The 12985-nt window shown below is 45.8% G+C and overlaps 1 protein-coding gene across 4 annotated transcripts in view; it reads right to left on the bottom strand.

The window, feature by feature from the left end:
• magi3a (membrane associated guanylate kinase, WW and PDZ domain containing 3a) overlaps positions 1–12985 on the bottom strand; it is a 139972-nt gene that overhangs the window by 15530 nt on the left and 111457 nt on the right. For all 4 annotated transcript variants that reach the window (XM_068057511.1, XM_068057509.1, XM_068057507.1 and 1 more), the window contains 7 exons: positions 12354–12536; positions 11225–11833; positions 9727–9758; positions 7913–8081; positions 6441–6532; positions 5421–5613; positions 4359–4568 (listed from right to left, as the gene is read on the bottom strand). In XM_068057511.1, coding sequence (XP_067913612.1) covers positions 4359–4568; positions 5421–5613; positions 6441–6532; positions 7913–8081; positions 9727–9758; positions 11225–11833; positions 12354–12536 — 1488 coding nt within the window. The remainder of the gene's footprint in view (positions 1–4358; positions 4569–5420; positions 5614–6440; positions 6533–7912; positions 8082–9726; positions 9759–11224; positions 11834–12353; positions 12537–12985) is intronic.

Raw genomic sequence — 12985 nt, 5'->3', positions numbered from 1 at the left:
GATCCGCGGCCTAACTCCATATAGCTGCCTTTGGCCCATATCCCTTAATATTTTTGAACAAAAATCTACCGCTCTCAGATTTAAAATTAACAACTGTTCTGACTTCAACTGCTGTTTGTGGGAGAGTGTTCCAAACCTCTACCACCCTTTGCGTGAAGAAGTGCTTCCTAACATCTCTCCTGAACAGCCTGGTCCTAATTTTTAGACTATGCCCCCTAGTTTTAGAATCTCCAACCAGTGGAAATAGTTTATCTTTATCTAGCCTGTCTTTTCCTGTTAATATCTTGAAGACTTCGATCAGATCACCCCTTAACCTTCTAAATTCTAGCAAAAACAGGTCTAATTTGTGTAATCTCTCCTCGTAACTTAACCCCTGTAGTCCAGGTATCATTCTTGTAAACCTACGTTGCACTCCCTCCAAGGCCAATATATCCTTCCTAAGGTGTGGTGCCCAGAACTGCTCACGGTACTCCAAGTGGGATCTAACCAGGGTTTTGTACAGCTGCAGAATAACCTCTGTGTCTTTAGACTCCAATCCTCTAGATATAAAGGCTAGCATTCCATTAGCCTTTTTGATTATTTTCTGCACTTGCTCATGGCATTTTAAAGATCTATGCACCTGAACCCCCAAGTCTCTTTGGACATCCACTGTACTTAACCCCTTCCCATTTAGAAAGCACCCTGCTCTATCCTCTTTTGTTCCAAAATGGATAGCCTTACACTTGCCCGCATTGAAATCCATCTGCCACAGTTTTGCTCACTCACCTAGTCTGTCAATATTTCTTTGCAATTTTATGCTATCATCTAGACTGTCTTAAGTTTATATCAGCAGCAAATTTGGATATATGACTTACTATGCCATCATCCAAGTCGTTAATGAATAATGTGAATAATTGAGGCCCGACACAGATCCCTGCAGGACACCACTAGTCACATCCTGCCAATCGGAGTACTTACCCATTATCCCCACTCTCTGTCGCCTACCACTCAACCAACTTCCTAACCATGTCAATAATTTGCCCTCAACTCCATGGGCAACTCCTTAGTTAACAGTCTCTTATGTGGGACTTTATCAAATGCCTTCTGGAAGTCCATATAAATAACATCCATAGACATTTCCCTGTCCACTACCTTAGTCACCTCTTCAAAAAATTCAATGAGATTTGTCAGGCATGACCTTCCCATCATGAATCCATGCTGGCTGTCCCTGATTAACTGAATTTTTTCTAGGTGTCACCCTATCCTTGATTGTAGACTCCAGCAACTTGCCCACCACAGATGTCAGGCTAACTGGTCTGTAATTTCTTTGGTTCCCCCTTTCACTCTTCTTAAAAAGTGGAGTGACATATGCAACTTTCCAATCCAGAGGGACCACTCCTGAATCTAGGGAACTCTGAAAGACTATAGTTAGGGCATCTACAATGTGCTCCCCTACTTCCTTTAACACTCTCGTATGGAAACCGTCAGGTCCTGGGGATTTCTCACGTTAATTGTATTAAGTCCCTGTCCCCTATCGGCTATTAATTTTTTTGGGACTTCCGGCAAGTTATCCTCCTTTTCAACTGTAAATACTGAGGCAAAGTAATTGTTCAACATGTCTACCATTTCCCCATTATCAATGACAATATCTCCATTTTCAGCTTTTAGTGGGCCTACATTGCTCTTGACCACCCGCTTTCCCTTTATGGAACTATAAAATTTCTTCTTATTGATTTTGATGTCCCTTGCAAGTTTCCTTTCATAATCTCTTTCAGTAGCTCTTATAAGCTGCTTTGTGACCCTTTGCTGGTCTTTGTATCGATCCCATTCGGCCAGATCTGTGCTGCATTTTACATTTTTGTAAGCCCTTTCTTTTTGTTTTATGCTATCCCTAATCTCTTTAGTTGTTTTTTCTGTGAAGTGGAGCTTTTTCCTCTCAGGGGTATATACTCGCTCTGTATTTCGTTACATGTTTCTTTAAATATTCTCCACTGTTCTTCAGTCGTTTGACCCATTAACAGATCTACCCAGTTTACCGTGGACAGTCTCCGTCTCATCCCAGTAAAGTCATCCTTACCCAAGTCTAAAATTCTAGTAGCTTTTCACTTTCAAACGCTACCTTGAATTCAATCATGTTGTGATCATTATTTGATAAATGTTCGTGCACAGTTAGGCTACTAATTAAATTGGCTCATTACTCATAACTCAATCTAATATTGCCTGGCCCCTTGTTACATCTAGGACATATTGCTGTAGGAAACCATCCCGGACACATTCCAGAAATTCACTACCTTTCTGACAGGTGCTAGTCTGCCTCTCCCAATCTATGTGTATGTTAAAATCCCCCATTAATACTACTCTGCCTTTGTTACACACTTGCCTAATTTGTGCATTTATACAATCTAACACCTCAGAACTGCTACCAGGGGGTCTATACACAACACCCATTACAGTTTTAGATCCTTTTCTGTTCCTCAATTCCACCCACAAGGTCTCCACTGGATGCTTTCCCCTCATTATATCCTCCCTCACCAATGAGGTGATATTATTTCTAATCAGTAAGGCTACTCCATCCCCTCTGCCATTTTCCCTGTCCCTCCTGTAAACTTTATAACCAGGTATATTTAGTTCCCAGTCCCGACCATCCTGCAGCCACATCTCCGCACTGGACACCACATCATAATCTTCCATTTGAATTTGCGCCTGCAGTTCATCTAGTTTATTCCTTATACTCCGTGCATTTGTATATAGAACTCTTATTTGGACTATACCCCCTAACCTGTCCCTCAGCACTGATGCTTTATTCACCTGTTTATTATTTCTCTCTTCTGGTTTAACTAGTATACTTCTTGCAGTTTGGTAACAATCAGCCTCACCACTAACCTGCACTCCTACCTTCTCCTTTAACTTCCTGTTTTTCCATGCAACTGAACCCTCCCCCCCACTATTTAGTTTAAAGCCCTATCTACAGCCCTAGTTATGCGATTTGCTAGGACTCTGGTCCCAGCATGATTCAGGTGGAACCCGTCCCATCGTAACAGCTCCCTCCTTCCCCAGTATTGGTGCCAATGTCCCACGAATTCGAACCCATTTCTCCCACATCAATCTTTGAGCCACGCATTTACCTCTTTAATCTTATTGACCCTTTGCCAATTTGCTCATGGTTTAGGTAGTAATCCGCAGATTACTACCTTTTTGGTTCTGCTTTTTAATCTAGCCCCTAGCTGCTCATATTCCCTCAGCAGAACCTCTAGCCTCGTTCTACCTATATCGTTGGTACCTACGAGGACCATGACAACTGGATCTTTCCCCTCACAATCCAAGTTCCTCTGCAGCCCAGATGAGATATCCCGAACTCTGGCACCAGGTAGGCAACAGAGCCTCCGGGACTCTCGATCCTGGCCACAGAGAACAGTGTCTATGCCCCTAACTATATTATCCCCGATTACGACTACATTTCTCTTTTTCCCCCCCACTTGAATGGCTCCCTGTACCATGGTGCTGTGGTCAGTTAGCTCATCCTCCCTACAGTCTCTGCTCTCGTCCACACAGGGAGCAAGAATCTCAAACCTGTTGGACAAGGACAATGGCTGAGGCTCCTTCTGACCACCCTATTTATCCTATCCGCTAGGACCCTGGTCCCAGCCCGGCTCAGGATGAGCCCGCCCCAATGATACACTCCTTTCCTGTCCCAGTACTGGTGCCAGTGTCCCATGAAATGGAACCCCTCTTTCCCACACCACTCCTTGAGCCACATGTTCACCTCCCTAATCTGCTTATTCCTATACCACTTTGCACGTGACTCAGGTAATAATCGAAAGATTATAACCCTTGGGGGTTCTGTAATTCCTCAGTTCAGCACCTCGCACTCTCCAAACAGGACTTCCTGCCTACTCTTTCCTATGTTGTTGGTCCCAGTAAGGGAACAGCTTGGAATACTTGTGCAGGGAATGACTGGATGGCTGTGTTTAACATTTTTGGCCTATCAGCTGTTGCACTATTTAACTAACCTGCAACTGACCCTCAGGGCGGGGCAATTAGATCACATGGGGCAACACAAGTCATATAGACCAGTTGGGTTCCTGCTTCTAACAGTTGCCAAGCATCCCCTACTGGACACTGTACGTGCGCATGGACAGAATCAGGCTTTGTTGTGATGCCCATGTGCTTAAACAGCTGAAGTCCACAGAATCCTGGCTCAAACAAAGGACAGGCACTAGTGTGGCAGTCACTCCCCTTGGAACCTGCATCCCAGTGAGAGGCAGTGCCTGTGGAGTTGATGACATTTGCTCTAAGCCAGTCTGCTGTCTCAGCCTCTGTCACCCCAATATCACATCTCCCATACCCACCGCAACCACCTCTCCCCCTGATTTACTCACCCACAGTTGGGGGCCTGTTTTTTGAGGTGATGATAACAAAGCCGAACCCCTCGGTCTCCTTCCGCTGCAGGACAATGTCGTACGCCTGTGTGGACTCGGCTGGGTTGAGACCCTGCGGGAGTTTGTTCATGAGGTCCGTGTGATTTATTCCAGAGGAGCCATTAACTGCACCTTCAGAACTCTCCTCTCGGCCATCATTTCGCTGGTCGTCTATTGTAGAAAAAGTATAGTTACTGAGAGGACAGCCCCAAGATAAAGAGATGGAGTGAATGGGAAGCCTTGTGTGAACCCTGCCTAATAGAAACCAGCCTGCACCTGAGATTCACCAACAGAGTGGGCTCACGGAAGTAAAGCATTTTATTTCTGTCACTCGTTCTCAGGATACGGATGTCACTTGCAAGACCGGCATTTCATAGAATCATACTGTAGAGAATAGTGCCTGTGCGAGCTCTTTGAAAGAGCTATCCAATTAGTCCCATTCTCCCTGCTCCTTCCCCAGAGCCCTGTAATCATTACTCCTTCAAGTATTTATCCAATCCCTTTTGAAAATCATTATTAAATCTGCTTCTCTTTATTGCCCACAGCTAATTGCCATCGAGGTGGTGGTAGTGAGTTGCCTTCTTGAACCACTGCAGCCCATGTTATGAAGGTGCTCCCACAGTGCTGTTGAGAAGGATATCCAGAATTTTGACCCAGCAACAATGAAGGAACAGCTGATAAATGTCCACATCAGATGATGCATGACCGAAAGGGAACTTGGAGGCTATAATGATTCTATTAATTTAGAGTGATATGGTGAATACACAGGGGAGTGGGAACAACTGGATCTCTCTTTCAGGAAGCTGGCACAGGTGCAATGGCCCTCTCTGAACTTCAAGCACCTCATTATGTAGGATTAAAGTCACTAAATGTTAGTTTGCAGACACTCATTCTGCAGAAGGAAGCCTCAGGCTAACCATCAATGTAGGGACACTAAGGTTACCCCTCTTTCAGGGACAGTGAGGGTTACAGGTCCTGCCCCAACTCAAGCCCATTGGGTGGCAACTGTGCAGTCATACTTACCAGTGGGCAGGACTTTCCTCCTCACTGACAGCAGCACCTGGCCGTTTCGAGTTGCATTTTGCATCAAGTCCAACACAAAGCGATGAGACCTCCCCTGAACCGAGACCCCGTCGACACAAAGCAGCTCATCGGCCACACGAAGCCGGCCATCTCGCTCAGCCGCCCCCAATGGGATTATCGCTCCAATTAGAACCTCGTATGGGGGAGGGGAAGGAATGAGAGGTAATTTTAGCTTATCATCCGAACCCTTGGAGAAGGATATATATCATCAATCAGGCATGATGCAAACAGATTGCAGTGTATGGTGAGAAATTCTCTCTAACCCACAGCTACACAGAAAGCTCATTACTATGTTAGCAGTCACGTAATGCCTTCAGGTCCCTATTCCCTTGTGTCTATTATTTTTTCACTTAAATAATGCAGTCTTTACTGTGTTCACCCAGTGCCAACAGTTACTGGTCACATCGAAGAGTGACTAAGGCACTGACTGTTCCATTCACTAACACATAGGAGCAGAAGGCAACTGAGCCCTTCAAGCTTGCTCTGCCATTTAGTTAGATGGTTGATCTGTAAATTAATTCTACCTACTCCTCTTGCTTCTGTAACCCCCTAATACCCTTACCCAACAAAAATCTCAGCTTTGAAATTTTCAATTATCCCCCCCCCACACTCCCAGCATCCACAGCTTATTGGGAACAGAGTTCCAGATTTCCAGTACCTGCCGGGTGTAGAAGTGTTTCTTGACACATTGGAATTATCTTGGAGCAGCAGTCAGCCAATCTCAGTCACTTGAATCACTCACGCTCGGTGATCATGCAGCAAGGCTGCACTCTTCATTTATTTCCACAAGCAGAGTCAACTCAATGTGACAGCACTGCAGCAAAATGCCCACTCTATGTGCAACCTTGCCACCTCCTCACGCTCCGGCTCCCCCTCTTGCCCCCACCCCACCATTAACAAGAGTCTAAACCAAAAGCAACACGAGAGCAAAAGCAAGGACCAGAAACAGAGAAAACTCACAGGTGTGTCTGGCCCATCTCCACCCAGCACTCTGAATCCAAACCCGGTCTCCAGCTTACGCAGAAAGATGTCAACGTCCTTTGTATTCGCGGCTAAAGGATGAGAAAACATGGAAAAGGGTCAGAGGTGATGCAGTGCCCAGCCCAAATTGTGTGCAATCAGATCAACTCTAATATTTACACAGCATGACTGACCCAGAATTTCCTTTCCCTTGCTCTAATCCATTCGCCAGGATTCAGGACAGAAAGGGTAGTCAGTCCTGCACTTGCAGCCTAGATTCAGAGCAGAGTCTGAAACCACAGTCTGCTCTAGAATTACCAGCAACAGACTGAACCGTCTGACTGCTCGCTGCTGTAGTGGGAAAATGGTTCAGTCCTCAACTCAGGATGCCCAGACAGAGTTCTGTGTGGCACTGACATCTAATTATGGTCAACTCCCTGAGAACAGGCACACGACTGTCAGGGCAATACCCATTTAAAACATAATTGGGTTTGGGAGAGGCAATCAATAAATGGGACTGTTTGCTCATTAACTCACTGAGTGATAGATGATTTCTTTCCCTCTCCTTCAGTTTTATCCCCTCCTCTCCTGACTGTCCGTCTGGACACATTAGTTGTCCAAATATCGATCCTAGATGGCAGTGTCAGCAGATTTTTGACACAGTCATCAGTCACTGGATTGATATGAGGAGCAGAAGCTCTTAACTGATGTTCTCTTCCCTATTCCCATGGGCAGTCGGGTCAATTGCAGCATACCCCGATACTCTTCCAGAAGGGATAACTCAGCACAGTTTAGGGGTGAAAACTGGATCTTTCCTTGGGTCTGCGTGTCACAGGTACGGAATAAACTCTCCATTGGGGAAACAAAGCAGAATCATAGTGTTATTGGCAGAACATCTTATTCCAAGAAGGAATAAAGTTAAATCAGACCGGACATCAATCAGTGAACTGTATAATACAACCTGGCATTTTCAGGTTCAGTGTGAATTACCTCATTAAGTTGAGTTACTGGGTGTGGCAGCCTAATGGCTCTGGTACTGAACTCGTAACCACAAGGTCTTAAATTCAAATCCCAAGTTGTGAAATTGAATTCAATAAATCCGGCGGGTTGGCATCAGTAAAATAACCATGAAAACAGTTGGAGTGTTATAAACTGGTTCACTAACATCCTTCAGGGGATGTCGCCCCCTACCCAGTAATGTCCTCTAAAGTGACCAGCTCGTAACACAATAGTTCAGTTTTTCATTTGATCTTGCTGCTTCTCGCAAGACACTGTAGATCCCCCCCATCTTCCATACCTTCAGCCAGATCGAATTTATAAATAGTGAACAGTACAAGCCCCCCATCACATTCTCCTGAGTAACAGTTTCCAACCAGAATCCCGCTACACTGATACTGAACAGTAAAGGATTCCCAACACCATTTACTATCTAGCTCACAGTGTCCTGTGTTGACCTCCACCACTTCACTTACGTTTGCTGTCGAATATCGTCTTGGATTGTACGTACACCTCGGTTGGATCACGTTTGGGGGAGGAGGGCCTCACAGCATTGGGAGGAAAGGGCATTGGCTGTGGGACGGGGACGGGGACGCCAGGGGAAAGATTCTGAGAAGTCGCTTGACTTTCCTCTTGCTCCAAAGTCTAGGAAGAATAGTCAGAGGGGAAAAAATTTAAAAAAATAAATCTACAGAATACAAGTAAATTACATAGAAAGCACCAATACAAGGCAGCAATTCTAAGTCCATATCCGGGGGGTGCTCTCCCCACATTTCACAACCTTACAGCACAGGGGAAGGCCATTTGGCCCACCGTGTCTGCGCCGACTCTTTGAAAGAGCAGTCACACTTAGTCTCACATCCCTGCTTTTTGCCCATAGCCCTTAAAATTCCTCCTCTGCAACCAGTCCAACTCACTATTAAAAATATTTCTAGCATCAGCTCCCACCTTTTCAGAGAGAGCATTCCAGATGCCTGAGGAAAAAAACAAATTCCTCATCTCCTTGTTAGATCTTTTGCCAATGAGTTTTGAGTACATGACCTCTATTTATTGACCCAAAACAGTCACATTTCCAAGCCGAGAGTATTCTCCTCTTTGCCAGCTTTTCCATGTTTCCAACCCCCTCTGCTATTCTGAATTAACCGTTTAGACCTCCTCTAGACCCATCTTCAGTTTCCTTACCACCCCGACTTTGCCTTGCGCCAGCGTCCCTTTTGTCATGGAATCACCCCTGTCCTTTACGCTATCGCTGAGAGTTCCCTCCCCCTCCCCTGACTCTGTATTTGCTTAAATACAGTTAAATTCCTAACATTCTCCAGTTCTAACAAAAGATCATCGTCCTGAAACATTAACTCTGGTCCTCTCTTCACAGATGCTGAGTGCTTTCCAGAATTGTCGGGGTTTATTTCAGATTTCCAGCATGTGCAGTATTTTGCTTTTGAGTAATTGTAAGTTTTCAGTTCATTACCAGCCCAAAGCACTCAATTGTCATCTTGGGGATCTGGGTTTGAAATCTAGCTAGATTTAGGGATAAAATCCCTTCTGTTCATGACAGAGGTACAGATGAACTAGCCGATTCAGCCCATCTATTCAGAAAGATGTAGTGCCCACCCTTGATGGAATGGTTCCATGGTTTCTACCTCCACTACACTACTCAAATCCATTGCACGTGTTGGTTACTCTGCCTGATGAGAAACTGCTCAAGATCAGTCTGAAATTTGCTCTTCCTCTGTTTCACCCATGGGTCCTTGTCCAACCCTCAGTTTATACTTTGTACTCAAGTCTCTGGACTGGGGCTTGAACCAAAACCTTCTGACTCAGAGGCAAGAACCATGGCTGACTCATGTGTACATAGATAACAATTCCGCTTTCACACCCTAGGTGTTTTTAGGTTAGATTGTGGGATTATTTCAAAAAAAATTGGAAGAGACAAAACCATAGGCCTCCACTGCACCGTAACAAGGGACATGGTAGCGTGTGGAACCATTCAAGAGGTCACAAAGAATGTTTCAAGAGGCTCGCTCGGCAGTCTAGTGAAGAAAACCTCTGCACAGACTAGCACCAAATCCAACCGAACATGAGCTCCCTGGTTCCATGCCTCATGTCCAGATGGCTCACGACGAGGATGTTACAATGGGCCTCAACAACCTGCATTGCCAAGAGGTGAGGGAGGGTCAGCCTGGGTTCCTCTCCTGTCACTGTCCAGTTAACTCCCACAGGGAGGGACATGTATAAGCGCAAAGAGCTCATGGTCCCACAGTGTTACTAAAAACAAATTTGTGAAACTTACGGTTTTTATAGTTTTAGCAGGTGAAGAAGGACCTGTAAAAAAAAAGAAAACTCATCACCAAATAGAAAAGAAGGCAGAGAGAGAGCAAGAAAGGAAGGAAGGAAGGGGGAAGAGTGAGAAAGAAGGGAGAAGGAAAGAAAAGGCAAGATCTGACTGCAGGACCAGGATCACATATCACTGGAAGAAATTCAGCAGAAGCCACAATCTGCCCCATAATCTGAGTTTAGTTTTACACAGCACAACTTTCACCAACACACTAATGTGGTGCTTTTCTTCCACAATGGGGTCCGTGTCATTCAGGGTTAAAAGGGCTACAGAGGGTCCACAACACTATCTGCATTTTAAGTGAGCTCAACTCTCTCAATACAGTCAACATTATTTCACTCAACAATGTACTTCACTGGGCTCCATAACTTTTGCCCTTTCACCTTTTTGGACATCAGTGCTGGTTGAAGAGGTTAAATTCACAATCTAATGGAAGAGGAAAAACAGTGGGCAGCAATCAGAACCCAGAGCAAATGTGTAGAATTTACAGCACAGAAACAGGCCTTTCAGCCCAACTGGTCCAGGCTGATATTTACACTCAACATAAGTCTCCTCCCACCCTATCAGCATATCCTTCTATTTCTTTCTCCCTCAGTGCTGTTCTACTTTCCCCTTAAATGCATCTATTTTATTAACCTTAACTACTCCCTGTGGTAGCGAGTTCTATCTTCTCACCACTCTCTGGGCAAGGTGTTTCTCCTGAATTCCCGAATGGATTTATTAGTAACTATTATATTTATGGCCGCTAGTTCTGGTCTTGCCTGCCAGTGGAAGCATCTAAGTCTACCCAATCAAACCTCTTCACAATCTGAAAGACTTTTATTAAGTCACCTCTCAGCTGTCTCCTTTCTAGAAAAAAGAGCCCCAGCCTCTTCAGTCTTTCCTGATAGTTACAACCTTTCACTTCTGCTATCAGCCTTAGAACTCTTGTTTTGTCTAGTGCCTCTATATCCTTTTGTAATACGGAGACAGAGTGTGCATTGAGACCAAATGAGCTAAAGGACAGTAGCACAATGGTAATGTTACTGGACTAGTAATCCAGAGGCCTGGACTAATGCTCCGGAGACATGAGTTCAAATTCCACAATGGCAGTTGGGGGAATTTGAATTCTATTAATAAATAAAGCTGGAATAAAGTGCAAGTCTCAGCAATAATGATCATGAAACTACCAAATTGTCGTAAAAACCCATCCGGTTCACTAATGTCCTTTAGGGAAGGAAATCTGCCATCCTTACCTGGTCTGGCCTACATTTGACTCCAGACCCACAACAATGTGGTTGACTCTTAACTGCCCTCTGAAATGGCCTAGCAAGCCACTCAGTTGTCAGCAGCTCACCACCACCTGCTCAAAGGCAATTAGGGATGGGCAATAAATGCTGGTCTTGCCAGCGACAGTCACATTTGAACAAATAAAAAAAATTATGCACAAGGTGGCAATAGCACGAGGACAAACCTCCTCTTTGCACCAGCAGCGATATTTCGCTCCCCACAGGCCACTCCTTTAGGATCTCCACCACCTGAGCATGGTTCAGCTGCTGCATGCTCTTCTGGTTGATCTCCTTGATAACGTCACCCTTTTGTAGACCTTTGCACCACTGACTGTCCAGGATCATCTTCACCTTCTGTCCAGCCGGGCTGTCTGCTATAGCAAAGCCAAAACCCTTTGGCCCCTTCAGCAGAGGGATGGTCAGCACCTCTGGCTGTGAACCGGCCGACGAGGTCATTGAGGATCGGTCTTCGGTCAGGCCCAAGTAAGGTCCATTTAAACGCTCGACAGCACCGCCGACAGGGGCCTCATTCCCATTGTGCTCAGCGGGCCCGAGAGGAGCCTGCATGCTCTGGCCGGTGGCGGTTTGTTTCCCTGCCACAGGCAGTCCGTCCAGGACAGGAGTGGCAGTCACTACGTCGATAGCTGGCACCTGGGTGTCGGTTGGAAGCGGGTAACCACGGCACAGGATCAGTTTCACTGTCTGGTTGATGGGAACGGACTGGAAAAGCTGCACAACATCAGCGTGAGTCTGCCCAAGGACGCAAGTGCTGTTCACATACACTATTACATCACCTGTAGATAAGATTGCACAGCACACAAATTAACCATTTGAGTACACAACCAGATCCACCAACACTGGACTATGGACTTGCTATGGACGTGTACCGGACAACCTCAGATCTTTACCTGCACGAAAATAAATACCAGAGCAATTTAATAACCACATGGAAAACCATTAAATGAGGAGAAATACAATGTCATCCCTGGCACCCACCCACTGGTATGAGTTTCCAGAGACACTCCAAGCAGTTACTTGCCCCATTGTCACATCTGCCTCCCCTCCCCTGCTCCCCACCCTAGGGGGCACTTGAACTCTGGTTCACTCAAGGCAGCTCCAGTTCCAGCACCTGCCATACCTACATAAAGCCACAATTCCCCAGTCCCTCTGTCCCCATGGTTTACTATGCTCTAGTCCCACTCACCCCAGCATCTCCCCCTCTGCACTTGGTATGACATTTGGGGGAGGGAAGCTCTTTGACAGTGCCAATTCTGTAAATGCCCCACGCGTTTCCTATTGAAAGTGGTCACTTGCCTGCCAACATGTTCCCATCCTGAGCTGCAGGCCCGTCCTGAATCACATTCTTCACCTGCAGGAATTCATCAGGGCTGTCGCCTCCGATGATTGTGAACCCAAACCCCATGGCACTCTTCTGCAGCGTGGTCCTAATGAGCATCCCCTGAAGATGGGAAGGGTCCCGAGTAAACATTGGCCTCTCTGCAGGGGGAGTGAGGAGGGAGAACAAGAGAAACAAGAATTGAATTGAAAAGTGGCGGCCTGACCCATCAAAAATTCCAATCCGAATTCATCCGTCAGTGTCTGAGCTGTTCAGGCAGACACCCAAAAGTTATTGCATAAATTGAGCTTGTATTCCAGCGAGAGAGCGAGAGCAACTATTTTCTCTTGTTGGGGAGTCCAGAGCAAGGGAGTATAACCTTAAAATTAGAGCCAAGCCATTCAGGGGTGATGTCTGGAAACACATCTTCACACAAAGGGTAGTGGAATCTAGAATTTCTTCCCTAAAAAGCTGTGAATGCTGGGGGCCAACTGGAGATCAACAGATGTTAGGTAAGGGTATTGACAGTCAAAGGCAGGTCCAACGGAGTTGAGGAACACAACATAATCCCCCAATTGAATGGTGAAACAGTTTCAGAGGTGAACGGCCT

This window comes from Heterodontus francisci, chromosome 25 (genome assembly GCF_036365525.1).
Source record: "Heterodontus francisci isolate sHetFra1 chromosome 25, sHetFra1.hap1, whole genome shotgun sequence".
Lineage (NCBI taxonomy): Eukaryota > Metazoa > Chordata > Chondrichthyes > Heterodontiformes > Heterodontidae > Heterodontus > Heterodontus francisci.
Note: the sequence above shows the minus strand (reverse complement) of the source record. Positions and strands in the feature narration are given on the sequence as shown.